A 13,927-nucleotide genomic window follows, 5' to 3' on the forward strand; every position below is an offset into this window, starting at 1 on the left:
TATCTCTTCTTCAGATAATTCTGCCACTATTGCTTTTAAGTTACATTTAGATTATTTTCAGAATAACTCCTATATAATAACTCCTTGAGAAATGTCCAACAGTGACCTAGTGAAACTAAAACTCCTTATTCGCATAGCCTTGTTAGTAGAATATAAATAAAATTATAATAAATACTTAAAAATAAAAGAGTTGGCAAAAATTCAACCAACTCAAACTATTACACTATTTACACTATATATAATTAGATTAATTTAATAATAAATAAGGGCTTCATCCAGCAGATCAATCTAAAATACACTGAAACCTTAAAAAAAGAATATAATATAAGAAAATATAACTAAATCAATCAATAGAAAACTCTCAAAAACTTATTCAATGAATTCTTAAGAAGGACAACGGAGATCACATATCATTAAAAGAATTAAAACACTAATCCAATACACAACCAATAATCACCAATAAATTGAAACTAGAAAATTAAGTCAATAAGTTACCTGATAACTATGGCGCCTCCGTAGCCAGGTGGGCAGGAGCAGCAGTGCGTAGCACATGTTTCTTGATTAGACCAGGGTCTAATCAAGAAATTGCTAATGCTCCTAAAAAAAAAAAAACCCAAACCTGATAACTGGTAATTCAATATCAAAATATTCCAGAATAATACACTAAAATGACACAAACAAATTAACAATCATTAACAATGATCGATCTAACACAATGGCAGCCATAACACACTAAAAATTTCAAATTGAATTTCCCGGGAATCATGTTTGGAACCCAAGAGATACCATGTGGAATTTCCTCACAAAATGTTACACAGCTGTATAAAAACAATTCTTATACCTTCAGAAATAATTGGCAATAATTACAACTTGAATAAACACAATTTCAGACATAAAATCAAAGAGCCCAACACAATCATGACAGCCATGCTGAAACTCCCCAGTGACTTGTAGTAGGAGAAAATTTTATTCTGCCACAAAGAAAAATGGCCCATAACCTCTGTATACCAGAGAGCACAAAAAGTATGTTCACTTGAGACTGCCATGCATAAGCCCATGTAAGGGTGTAGCATCTCACTTTCTCAGATTCTAAAAAGTTCAGTTTAGGTGCAAAGTTTGCTCTTTGCTGAAGGTGAAATGGTTGTTGGTATCTCCATCTGCACCAAAATGCCTAAGAAAAATTAACATTTCCTCTTGTTATTTTGCAGCAATAGCATGTTGAATTTGTAGCTTATCTGGTTTTAAACTCAAGATTTCCCAAAATTTTCCATGTGGTAGCCTAGGGTAATACAAGCTGACAATTAACTCGTTTGTTGATTTTTCTAGGCCTTTGAACGAAAATTGTCCTTATGTTTTTAATAGTGATGAAAAGTTGTGTTCATCTTTCCAATGTAGTCTTTAATTTTTTTTTGATATGAACAAAATTCCTGTTCTAATCATAAATGGAATGTATGCTGCAAGCCTCTTTTCCATATTGTACGTGAAACCTGTTGAACTTGAGGTTTGCTTTTTTACAGGAAAAGACCATGCTCATTCTGCTCCACTGGAAGTTACCATTTTGTTGTTTATTATGTGCATGCCAGTTACCAGGTCCTTCATTAGAGTATAGTGAATTTGCCACTGGTCACTCTTTTTTGAAGGCATTCCTAAAGCTCTGAGGGTATAGTTATTTGGCCTTTGTCTCTCTCTTTTTTTTTTTTTTTTTTCTTTTTTTTTTCCCCCTCAGCCGATGAACAAACTGAACTATACAAACTGGTCTGTGAACATGCATAGTTTATTCTAAAGACCATATGAAATAGAACTCAATGCACCAAAAAATCCCAAACCAAACAAAATAACAACAATCAGTGAAACATTAATTACTAGTTGCCAATTAAAACTTGAGTACTGCAGCATTTTATTTAATACCTGGTGTCTTTTACTAAGTTCAAAACATGAAATTATAGTTTATGTTGTTCTCTGAAGCTGTTTTTAAATTATCTCATATAACAGAGAAAAGAATGTGCTGGCTTAAAATAAGTGGGCTAAGTATTAACTGGTTGTTTTGTTTATGTTACAACTATAAGATAGTATGAATCAGAGCTGTAATGCTCAATAGGGCATCTTATATAGTTGTAATGTTACAACTATATAAGATGCCCTAGATGCTGTTTATGTAAAATATGATTTTAACAGTTTATAGATGGCCTTCAAAACAGATTGCTAGGCTTAATTTTTGTTAAGACAGTTTCTATTATGGTATTTCAGTTTTAATTTCAGGCACACAGGAAGAGCTTTTTAATATAATAAAGTCCCACTGAAACAAACTTTTTGGGAGTGTATGAATGAGTTCAGCATACCAAAATTTTAATACAAGTTAGCTGCTTATGGGAGTATTTTTAAAGCAGTGGACAATCCCATATTTGCTTTACATATGTTTTCTTTGAGTTGAGCATTTTTTTATTTTCTCTGTAAAATAAAAAGTCAAAAATTGGAATTATTATTTGTGCAAAATCATTCAGAAATGTGGAAAATGTAAAAGGTGTGATACCAAATTCTTTTGCCACATCTTTTTAAAACTGTTTTTTTAATTTGCTCAAATCCTCCCATAGACATATTTCCAAATATGGGGTACAATATCATTCATAATTTTTATACAAAGTTTTTATTTTGCTGCAAACAAAAAATTGTTTGCATAGCTAAAATAATTTTTCATCAAAATTATTGAATTCAAATGAGATTTACAAAGCACTAATAATAAGGGAAGTCATCTAGGACTTGTTTTTATGGTGAAATTTTTGTAAAACCATATTTGTTGTAACTGAATTTTTGGTGTTTTAAGGAGAATGTTATCTGTTTTAGAAATTTGTCACTTAAAAAAGTGAGAACTGTCAATTTTCTTAACAGCTAATTCAATTATAACCTTACAGTCTAGCCAACAAAGCCAAGTATCGTCCTATTCCACAAAGCTAGAAAAACCAAAATCTCCTCCTGGACAAACAGTTAAAAGGCATTTAGATGATGAAAACAGCAGTGAACGACAGCAGCCTCCAATTAAAAGGCATGACAGTAGAGAAGGTAGGGGAGATTGGAATCGAGACAGGGAACATTCAGATAGAGAAAGAAAAGAAAGGTTAGAAATTGAACTAACTCAATAATTAACATTTAATTAAGTTTATTTATTTAGTGCCAATTTAAATTTCCTTTTGTTAATACAACTTTATAAGCTTGAGTTTTAAATATTATTGATATATTTTTTCACAATTGCTTTTTAATTTTGAATTCTAGGAAACTAAAATATTACAGACTAGGTTAAAATCATCTAATTCTAAACGGATTAGAAAATGTCCTAGTTAATTTTTGTCTTGACAGGTGTGAATTCAGCACACAACTCTGTTGCCAATGAAGTAGATGTACACCTGCTTGTTCCCCCCCATTTTAAACATTTAATCAACTAAAAAACTACTTACTATTTGGAATAATGAGTACTACTTAAATACTGTGCATATATATATATGCACTCTTGCTTCTCTCCTTATGCTTTTTAATGTAATCCATCTTTAAACCACTTTTTCAATGAGACTAACTTGTTTTTGTAAAAGGTTCTTCCTCTCTTGTTATGTTTGAACTATTTTTAATGCCATAGTAGCCACTATTTAATCACCACAACGATACAATAGTTATTAATTTCCTGGACTCCTTTTTTTATGTGGTGTCTTGTTCATATATGTCCTAGAATCTTATGGGAAATATTTGTTAGTTGTTTCCTTTCTCTTTAGTCATCTTTTAGTAATGTATCATAATTACCTGTTTAAAGCCATTCCGATAATTGGCTTTAAACAGGCAGACATTGACAGAAATGTGGCTACAGAAATGAAGCTGTGGATAAATTGAATTATATCAGCTGACTTTGAAAAATGGTATAAAGAACAAAATTCTGTTTAATTCAGAATGAAATGTACCACAAGGTAATAGCATAGTATTAATATGCAGTATATGTTCACTGGCATAATAATATGTAGTAAAATCATCCACTGAAATTGAAATTCAGTGTGATTTAATAGTTGGGCATGGGCAGCCAGTGATTTTAATAAGGTTTGTGTATAAGAGAAGCTGGAATAATATTGAAATTTTGCATTTCTTTAAATATTATATAGTAGTAATAATCTCTTTCAGAAGAAATTTCCAACAAAACGATTAAGGTTGAAAGGCAGATCTGCATTATGAATTATACGCAGATTTTATGAATTCCAATTTTTAAAAGTTAGCAGGTACAGAGAATGGTTGAATTTCAGAATGGTTTCTATTGCAATAATGGTATCATAACATAAAAATTCTTAAAATATAAATCAAAAATAAATACACTTAAAAAACAAACTACAGTAAACCCTCGATTTAATGGACCCCGATATAATAGATTTCGGATTTAACGGACCGGACAAATAATACAGTAATGTACATATTAATCTCGACCATATTATTTTTTTAGGTTATACAAAACTTCAGTGTTATTTTTAAATAAAAATTAATAATAATTACTTATTTCCATTATTGTTTTGATAATTACCTACTTTTATTTTTATAATCAAATTCAGGAAATTGTTTTTTTATTCTTTTTGAAAACGTGTTCAAACAGCTGTTTTCCCAGATTACAGATAAGAGCAGGTGGTGACTTGCGAGCTAAACATGACTCGGTCACTCGGGTGTACCGACTCGCTTTGTTTTGGTCTCAGTCTGCCTCAAGCTATCTTGTGATCAGGTTGTATACAGAGTTTCTGTGATTTCTGAATTGTGACTTTATTTATTAAATAATTTTGCAATCCTTACAATTTAAAATGGCATCAAGTGATAGAGAAGTTAAAAGAAAATGTGTGAACTTAAATGTGGCACAGAAATTAGAGCTAATTGAGAAATTAGAACAAGGTGTCTCGGTAGCACTTGTTTCTGAAATTTATGGCGTAAAAAAACAAACTGTTTCTGATATCCGCAAATCAAAGGCCAAATTGCAACATAATTTTATATTCTACAATACTGTGTATTGTATTAAAGCTTTTTTTTTATATTAAGAACAATAAAAAATGCCCCAGGTTACATTTGATTTAACAGACTTTCAGCATTAACGGACACCCATTCTCTCCTATTCGTCTGTTAAATTGAGGGTTCACTGTACATATTTCAAAATATTCATTGAGAGAATCCCCGGAAAGATCAAAAGTAAAAACACAAATTTCAGTTTCATTGAATAACATTTTCATAGATATTATTTAAAGTTAAATAATGCAAAGAAAAATATTACTTTATTTTATTTTACTCATAACAAACTGGAGAGGGGGGGGCAATGCTGTGTTGTATCAGAACTTACCATTCAAACTGTTTTATGTGATCTTATTAAAACTTCGCTTTGAGTATTTGTATTACTATTAGTAGTGGCAGATTATGCAGGAAAGCAAGCTCACAAAGAAAGCATTAGCCAAAAAAAAAAGAAAATCCTGTTTATCACATTCAATAGTTTGTCTTTTTCTTCCATGAATTTGTTCAAGTTAACTATACCTCTACAGTGACAGATGGAAGTTTGTTCTGGCAGTCAACCATCCTTTCTCAATTTGAATCTATGCCCCCTCATGTGTGGTCTGAGCAAGAGGAAGAATGCCATCAGCATTGAGCTTGCTCAATCCATTCCAAAGAAAGCTTTAAACATCTCAATTAGATCACCTCTCTCTCAGTTGCCTAGTCTCCAGATGCTGCAATTTGCAGAACTGAAGACTTTCTTGGTAAGACCACCCTTTTGTTCCTTTCACCCTTCACATGTTGCCCTTCTCTGTGCCAATTCCAGCAAATCTACATCCTTCCTAAAATGAGACCTCCAGACCTGTATGCAGTCCTCAAGATATGGCTTGACACTGCCTTGTACAGTAGGATAATCATCTCCTTATCCCTGCTAGCAAAGTTCCTGTATATCATTGTCAAAACCCCATTTGTTCTCAGGTGATTTTGGTTTCATGTATCCTTCTGAATTATATTTCACTTGTCAGTGTTGGTATCAAATTCCCATGCATGAGTGTGGGTGGATATAAAAACATCTGAAAATGCTTATAGTGTGGACAGTTTTGAATATTTTTCATTGAATTATTATTATTTTAAAAATTATTTATGTTTCCATCTTCCTGGTTAGTGTAATAGTTGCTCTGTAACATTAAAATGTAAAATTTTGTTGCAATGAAAACAAAAGTAAACAAAAATTTTGCTATAACAAAAATATTTTAAGGTCCCAGATGATCTCTTTATTAATTATTCTTGATGCCATTCATTTGAACAAAACAGTTTTGATGAAAAATTCAGCACGAGGAATTATTTTCAAAGTCCATATATACATGATCTGAAAAGAGAAAAAATTGTGTGAAAATTATGAATGGTTAGGGCAGGGATGATGTCTGAAATTGTTTTTCTAGAATGCTACATATCTTTTTGTAAAATTGGATAGGATGTCATGTGCATGCAATAATGCAGTCAAAATAAAACATAAGAAAAAGTTGTGAAACTATAATGTTAATAATTCAATAATTAGCCCTACCTATACATTATATTTTTGTGTTGTCTTAATTTCTGAGGGTGGGGGGAGAGGGATATTCTATACAATATGGCAGCAGACTTGGGCTTACCCTCATTTCAGAAACAACGTTGTTACCCACGAGTCAGTCAATCTAAAATTATTATTTTCATTTTTAATTGAATAACATAGTCAAAACAGGCAAGTCCATCAAATACTCTAGAGCAACAGTATGACAGACTTGATTCTTATTGAAATCTTATCAAAGAGCAAGTGGCCTCCTCGTTTAGTAACTTTGTTCTGAATGGTGAATAATAAGATGAGTTTAAATGAGCAGCCAAGTGATATGTGGGATAAAATTTTCTGATTATACAAAGGAAGCATTAATCATTATTAAGTTATTTCAATCTGTGTGCTGAAATAAAAACATTCCACCCCTTTGCTGATTTTTCTGCTTTAGGCCAGTACAGCTGGGGGTAGTAGAGGCCAATAGTACTGGGGGTTATACTTGCACATAATTTTGTTACACATTTAATCAAAAGTTTATCTTCCAAACCCTGCTTGGCTGCTCATTTAAACTTGATTTATTATACACCATTTAGTATGAAATTACTAATCACCATCTAATGAGATTCCGTAAGAATTGAAAGTTTGTCATAAGGATGCTTTTTTGATATTTTAATGAATAGTGGATTTGTTCTTATGGTGATGTTATTTGATAAAAAACAAAATTAGTAATTTTAGGTGGACTTATGGATAAGTTCTGCATTTCTAAAATGAGTGTCAAGTCCCAGACATCAAGGCAGAAATATAAAATGGACATGGTCTTAATCATGAAATCGTTTCAACTCCTGTGTTGAAATAAATAAATTAAAAACTGCTCCTTAACCAATTAGAGGCCTCGTGTTTTCATGATTTCAAGGCTTTTATTCCATAAACATTTTGCACTGAAATTGAATATTTGTATTAATGTGCAGAAAATAATATTAATGATAAGTTATATCTGCTGCACTGTTTTTCTCATTGTGCGGGTTGTTAAAATTTTGTGACTATTTCTAATAAATAAAATATGCTTTCAAAATATTCCATACTTTCTCAGTACTGTTGTTTTACTAATTTATTATCGATTTTAAAGTCAATATAAAAAAAAAAAAAGTGCTTTTTATAGTCTAGTATTTCTACATTGGTCTGAGAAGTTTAAATTAATTGCTGTGACAAAAATATTATTATGTATTTATCAGTAGCATTTAAGTGGCCATGCACTTGAACCATGGTAATCTCAATCTCACTCACTGTTGCTCTCCTGAACTGACCACTTGGTTGTTACCTTATCTGCTCTGCTACTACCATGATATCAATCAAATTTTAGGGAACTGTCAAATTACATATTACATCAGAAAAAAGCAAAGTCTGAAAGCTGTTTTCTTGCATAAAGGAAACTTAAAGCCATTCATCCCCATTGCCCACTCTGTTCATCTAAAGGAGATATATTATGTCATGAAGATACCACTCAAAGCAATTCAATACATCACTTGCCAGTGGAATATCTGTGGTGATCTCAGAGTCACTGGTATGTTAATGGGCATTCAAGAAGGGTTCACAAAATATTGTTTTTGCCTGTGGGACAACCATTCTACTGTAGACCATTACATCACGTGACTGTCCTCAAAGAAGCACAAATGAGCCAGGAAATAAGTAGTGTGAAGTATATTCTGTTAATCTAACTAAGAATTTTCTTCCGCCTCTCCACGTTAAACTTGCGTAATAAGGAGCTTTGTGAAAGCGGTGGATAAAATAAATTATAGAGGATTTTATTCCTTAAGTGAAGAATGTTCAGAGGTTGGTGTTTTATCATATTGCAAAAGTAGGAATTGTTGTGGGACCTGAAATCAGAGTTTCTGAAAGATGAAAGCTTTGCTTTTAAAAATGGCCCTGTGGACTCTTTTTGGTTAACCACAGGTCTCTTGCATACAAAGATGGAGTTCAGAAACTGCTTAATGCTTATAAAGAAATGGGGTGCCATACATCGCTTAAACTTCATTTCTTGCATTCACATTTAAACTTGGCGCCTCCGTAGCCAGGTGGGCAGAGCATCAGTGCGTAGCACATGCTTCTTGATTAGACTGGGGTTCGAGCCCGTGCCGACCAAATATGGAGGATGCGGAAAGGTCAGGGAATGACCACCGCATATCCCTGGAGCAATATGGCCTTAGTTGCTAATGCTCCTAAAAACCAAATAACAAACAACAACATTTAAACTTCTTTCCAGAAAACCTAGGCACAATGAGTGATGTCTTCATGGGAATGATTCCATAAAGACATTAAGTTGATAGAAAATCGCTACCTAGGTTTCTGGAATAAAGTGGAATATTTTGGTAGACTACTGCTGGATGTTGTACTGTGACATTCTGAACAGCGTGCCAAAGAAAACTAAACAATTTTTAAAATGTACATTGTACATGTCTTTTTAACTTTGGTTTAGACTGTAAAAGTGGTAAGACTGTAATTGCAACCAGTTGCACGTGTTTTGTAATGAAATCATCTTAATTACTTCGTACTAATATTTTCAGTAGTTGTATTACAAAAACTACACATGAAAGGTATGTAAGGATCAGGTTAGTTAGCATTTGTGGAGCAGATGATATTTTGAAGTACATCAGAATATTTATAATTCTTTTGCCCACTCTTCTTCTGCACAGAGATGCAGATTGTGAGTGGGTTTTTAGATTTATCGAAAAGAACAAAATAGAGTTCAGTTAATCTGTGTGAATGAAATAGTCTATTTCAATTTTAAAATGCGAAAAACTGAGTCTTTGCTATGAAGTGAACAGAGATTTAATGCAGATTTCCTGAATAAGGCTATGGCTGTTACTTAAAAGTATTCCATGTCAAGATAAATTGAGAGGAAGCATCTATTTCACATGTTTCAACAATGTGTGCTACATGTTTATGTTGGATTATTTTTAATAGTGTTATCTTTTATCTTTTTATGCAGCATTGAGTAATTTGGCTTTTTTATCAGTGTGTGTGTGTGTGTGCGCGCGCGCGCGTGCGTGCGTGTGTGTGTGTGTGTGCGCGCGCGCGCGCGTGTGTGTGTGCGCGTGCAGAAATTCTCAGTATCCAGTACTACATAAATCAACAAAAGGATAAAGCAAAGACCAATAAACAAAGCAAATAACTTAAAATACAATTTACTTTACTGCATATCTAATTTTCCACAGCAGTACATTGTGGCTGAAATATGAATGTATTACTTACTTATTATTATTAACAATAATAAGATGGAACCATTATTGATATTCATCTGAAAGAACTATTCCTAGAATTCTATTCCAGTTGATTTTGGCTGAAAGATAGAGCTAATCGAAAGTTTTCTAAACTCTGATTTATAAAAGATGTCAAGTATGTACGAGGGGCATTCAATAAATTATCTACCTAAGGTACTTCCCATAGTTATATTTCGGTGATTCATGATTTATCATTCCTGCGTATCTCAACTTAAATCATACTAAATTTGATCCCACTATGTTTTTAGGTTGTACTGCTATAACAGAAAGAAGGAAGACACCCGTATCAAATTATGGATTTGCTGAAATTGGAACAATGTTCAGTCATCAAGTTTCTCACTGAAGAAGGAAATGGGCCAAAGGCCATTCATGAAAGGATGGTAGCTGTGTATGGCAACAGTGCACCTTCTGAGTACCAGGTGAAATTCTGGTCAAAACAATTCAAGTGGGGTAGAGAGTCCATTGAAGATGATCCATGTCCGGAAAGGCCTGTGGCAGCGACTACTCCAGAAATGTACCAAGCTGTGGAAACCCTGGTGCTGAATGCCATGTATTTAAAGGTGTCCAAAATTTCTAGGGAATATTACATATCTGAGGGAACAGTTATAACTATCCTCCTTGAACATTTTGGAATGACTAAGGTCAGTGCAAGGTGGGTCTCCAGATTTCTGACCCCTGTGCAGAAAAAATTCAGAGAATGGTGTTGTTGAGAATTTAGAGCTTTATGGAAGGGATCCAGAAACTTTCATCTCCAGAATAGTTACAGATGATGAAACATGGGTTCATCACTGGGATCCTGAGACCAGGTAAGGGTCAATGCAATGGAAATAGTAGGTGGTAGATGACTTTCATCAACCGGTGAAATACCACCACTTTGCTTATTGGAGGCTTGAAGTGGTGAAACCCATGTTTAGTCTCTAGGGCAAAGTTTCCGGGATCCCCCTCCCCCCATACTTCTCCTTCAACCCATGCACGGTACTAAGTACTATAGGTTTTGATACCTTTCGTGTTTGGGGGTTTCATAAAAAAAAAAAAAAAAAAAGTACAAGGGTTTTTCCCCTACCCAAAATATTTCAGACACAACCTTCAGCTGGCAAGATTATGGTCACCATTTTTTGGGTGCTGAGAGAATTTTGTACATTCACTTCTTGGAACACAAGCAGACAGTCACTGGGGTGTCGTATGCATCCCTACTGTACAACCTAAGGAATGTCATAAAGGAAAAATGCCATGGAAAACTTTCCAGAGGTGTGCTGCTTCATCAGGACAACACACCAGTGCACAGGTCACATGCTGTTGCTGGTGCTTTGAGAGACTGTGACTTTACAGAACTTACCTATCCACCTTATAGTTTGGGATCTGATCCCCAGTGACTATTTCCTGTTTTGACACCTCAATAAAAACGCATATGGACATCACTTTGCTGGTGATAATGAACTGAAGTCTGTGCTAAATTCAGGTTAGTGGCTTGGGAAACACAAAATCTTGCAAACAGCATTTGACAATAAGGCATTAAGTCATTCAATAACTTTCTGACTGGTGATTTTATAAGTTAAAATTGGCTGAAAAGAAGCACAGCAAATTCATTCAAATGCCAAGATAATATTATTGCCATTTTTTAGTTAAGGTCTAAACTTTCCACAAGTACTTTCCTGAGGGTAAATTTGTGAGACATTCTATCAATTGTTTCTGGCACAGAATGGAATTCCAACCATGAGAAAATGATGTCTGGTTCCTTTCTCATAATAATGCTTGTTTCCACACTGCCTCCATTGTATGTGAATATCTAGTAAACTGCACTTCTGTGAACTCCCAACAATTTAGCTCTGATTATTTCATTCTCTTTCTTAAACTGAAAGCGCAACTTAAACAAACATTTGAAAGCATTATTGAAAACATAAGAATATTGTGAGCCATTCCAAAAGGAAGAGTTCCAGGACAACCTTCAGTAGATGGAATAAGGCTATTAAGCTCTCAAAAAGACTATTTTGAAGAAGATGCATTCCAATAGTGTTTATATATTATTAAATCAGTTATAAAACTGACTTCTTGGTATGCTCTCATAATTTTTAGGAGCATTCAAAAGATGCTGATTGAAATATTCAATCAGTGGCATTTAAATATTTCACAATGCAGTGCAGCAGAACTGTGGAAACATGTTGTAGACTCACGGTTGAATGACAAGAATTCTTGATTCCCTATTCATGTCCTTCAGTTTACATCACTTCTGGGCACAATTTTGCCATAGTAGCCCTTGCGGCAAAAAAAAAAAAAAAAAATCCATTCCCACTCCACATCACTTCTGAACCAAATGGTGCATAAAACCATTGAATGCATTTGAAAAACAGTACAGTCAAGAGTTAACTTTTCTTTAGTCAGCATGCCATTGTCATTCACAAAATTCTTCTTATTTCTCATTAAGACTAAATAAAACTTTAAAAGAGCGCATGGAATTCTCTTTAGGAAGATCAAATTGGTAAGCTGTTAGTTGTTTTTCTTTTTTTCAATCGTATAAAATATTCAAATGTTATCTTTAAGCACAGTTTTTAAATTCTTTTATAAATAAATTAAGTTTGTAATGTTTATATTAAATATATTCTGGTTTATATAAATTGCTTGTTTTCAAACATCATATATTTTATTCAGGGTTTAAATTTTGAGAACGCGTTGTGGGGAAAGAACTAGTAAAAGGATCAGTTAATTTATTGTAAGATTGTTTAAATACGCCTACTCATTTGCTTACAATAATCTCCCATTATTGTAACAGTCACTTTGACAAAGGAAGTCCTTATCATCGTGATAAACGAGGACAACTTCAAAAAGGAACTCCTAACAGCTACTCGTTACCTCCACATCGAAACTACTCACCAGGATCTAGAGATAGTGCGTTATCTGGTGGTGGTTCTGGTGACCGCTGGAGCCATGGCAGTCCTGCAAACTGGGACTACCATAAAGACAGGTAGATTTTAAATCTTAGTTAGAACTTTAGGTTAAATTTAGTTCCATTCTGCTAAATAGATTTTTTTAAATCTTAATTCAGACTTCAGGACTAGTTCACTTTATACTGTGTCACTTATTTCAGTCAAAACCCTTGTTTCTTTCTTACATGCTACATGCCCAAAAACCATGCAAACTCACAATTATAGTTATTCTGTTTATTGTTGAAGGTTCAGATATTCCAAAGCAAGATTTGAAATGGTATCTATCCATAGAAGTAGCATAAATTATTATATTGTGCAGATAAAATATTAAATTCACATTTTATAGATGTGCAGCCACATTTTATAGATGTGCAGCCATATATTCTTACACCACGAATAGCATAATAATTAATTTAAAATAATGGTCTCTCGATATGTTAATACACGGTTTATGGAAAATTTGTTTTTTATTATAATTTCAAATATAGGTGATGAATTTAAGAGAATGGATTTATAACTGATTTATGGAAGCTCTTGGTGCTCATCCTTTAATGTTTCTCCTTTGTTCTTTCTTTATTTCCTATGTTTTTTGTAATTTATTTTTAAATTTACTCCGAAAAATACTTCTGTTTATTATACTATACTGTCTTCCCCTTTTACAAAATACCTGTAGCTCTCTCTATCTCTCTCTCTCTCTCCTTTTTTTTTTTTTTTATATATATGTTGTTTTTAAATACAGTTTCAAAGAAGCATGCATGTCAAAGGTTATAGATCTGTTTAAGACTTGATATATGTTATAATTTATTTCAAGGTTTTGTGTAGTACAATGTTTCAGGTCTTGTAGAGCATAAATTTTTAAAATATAAATAGAACAAGTGGGGGAATTGTCTTATTATGCAGGTTCTTCAAAACAAGAGCAAAATTTTTAATTGTAACTAAGTAATGCTGTCAGTTCCATTTAAAAACACACACACACACACACACACTACTTATTGTGATATTCTTTGTAATATTCTATGCCCCCTCACCCTATTTTTGACTTTTTGAAAAATATTGCAACTCAAAGAAATAAAATAGAATTGAAGGAGGAGAAGATGCTTTCATTTAAAACATTGTGCCAAATCCAGTGGCAGTCTCTGGAATGGTTTTGCATGAGTAATGTCAAAATAAATTTTTTTCCTAACTTTGAAAAT

The 13,927-nt window shown here is 33.1% G+C and overlaps 1 protein-coding gene across 3 annotated transcripts in view; it reads left to right on the forward strand.

The window, feature by feature from the left end:
• Positions 1–13,927, forward strand: part of Chd1 (chromodomain-helicase-DNA-binding protein 1) — a 606,282-nt gene that overhangs the window by 580,272 nt on the left and 12,083 nt on the right. For 2 of the 3 annotated variants that reach the window (XM_090371234.1, XM_090371245.1), the window contains exons 36-37: positions 2,910–3,112; positions 12,581–12,772. In XM_090371234.1, coding sequence (XP_090227360.1) covers positions 2,910–3,112; positions 12,581–12,772 — 395 coding nt within the window. The remainder of the gene's footprint in view (positions 1–2,909; positions 3,113–12,580; positions 12,773–13,927) is intronic. The other variant, XM_090371253.1, reaches the window with a different exon arrangement.

The sequence above is a fragment of the Mastigoproctus giganteus genome, chromosome 1 (assembly GCF_048544385.1).
Source record: "Mastigoproctus giganteus isolate SK-2022 chromosome 1, ASM4854438v1, whole genome shotgun sequence".
NCBI classification, from domain to species: Eukaryota; Metazoa; Arthropoda; class Arachnida; order Uropygi; family Thelyphonidae; genus Mastigoproctus; species Mastigoproctus giganteus.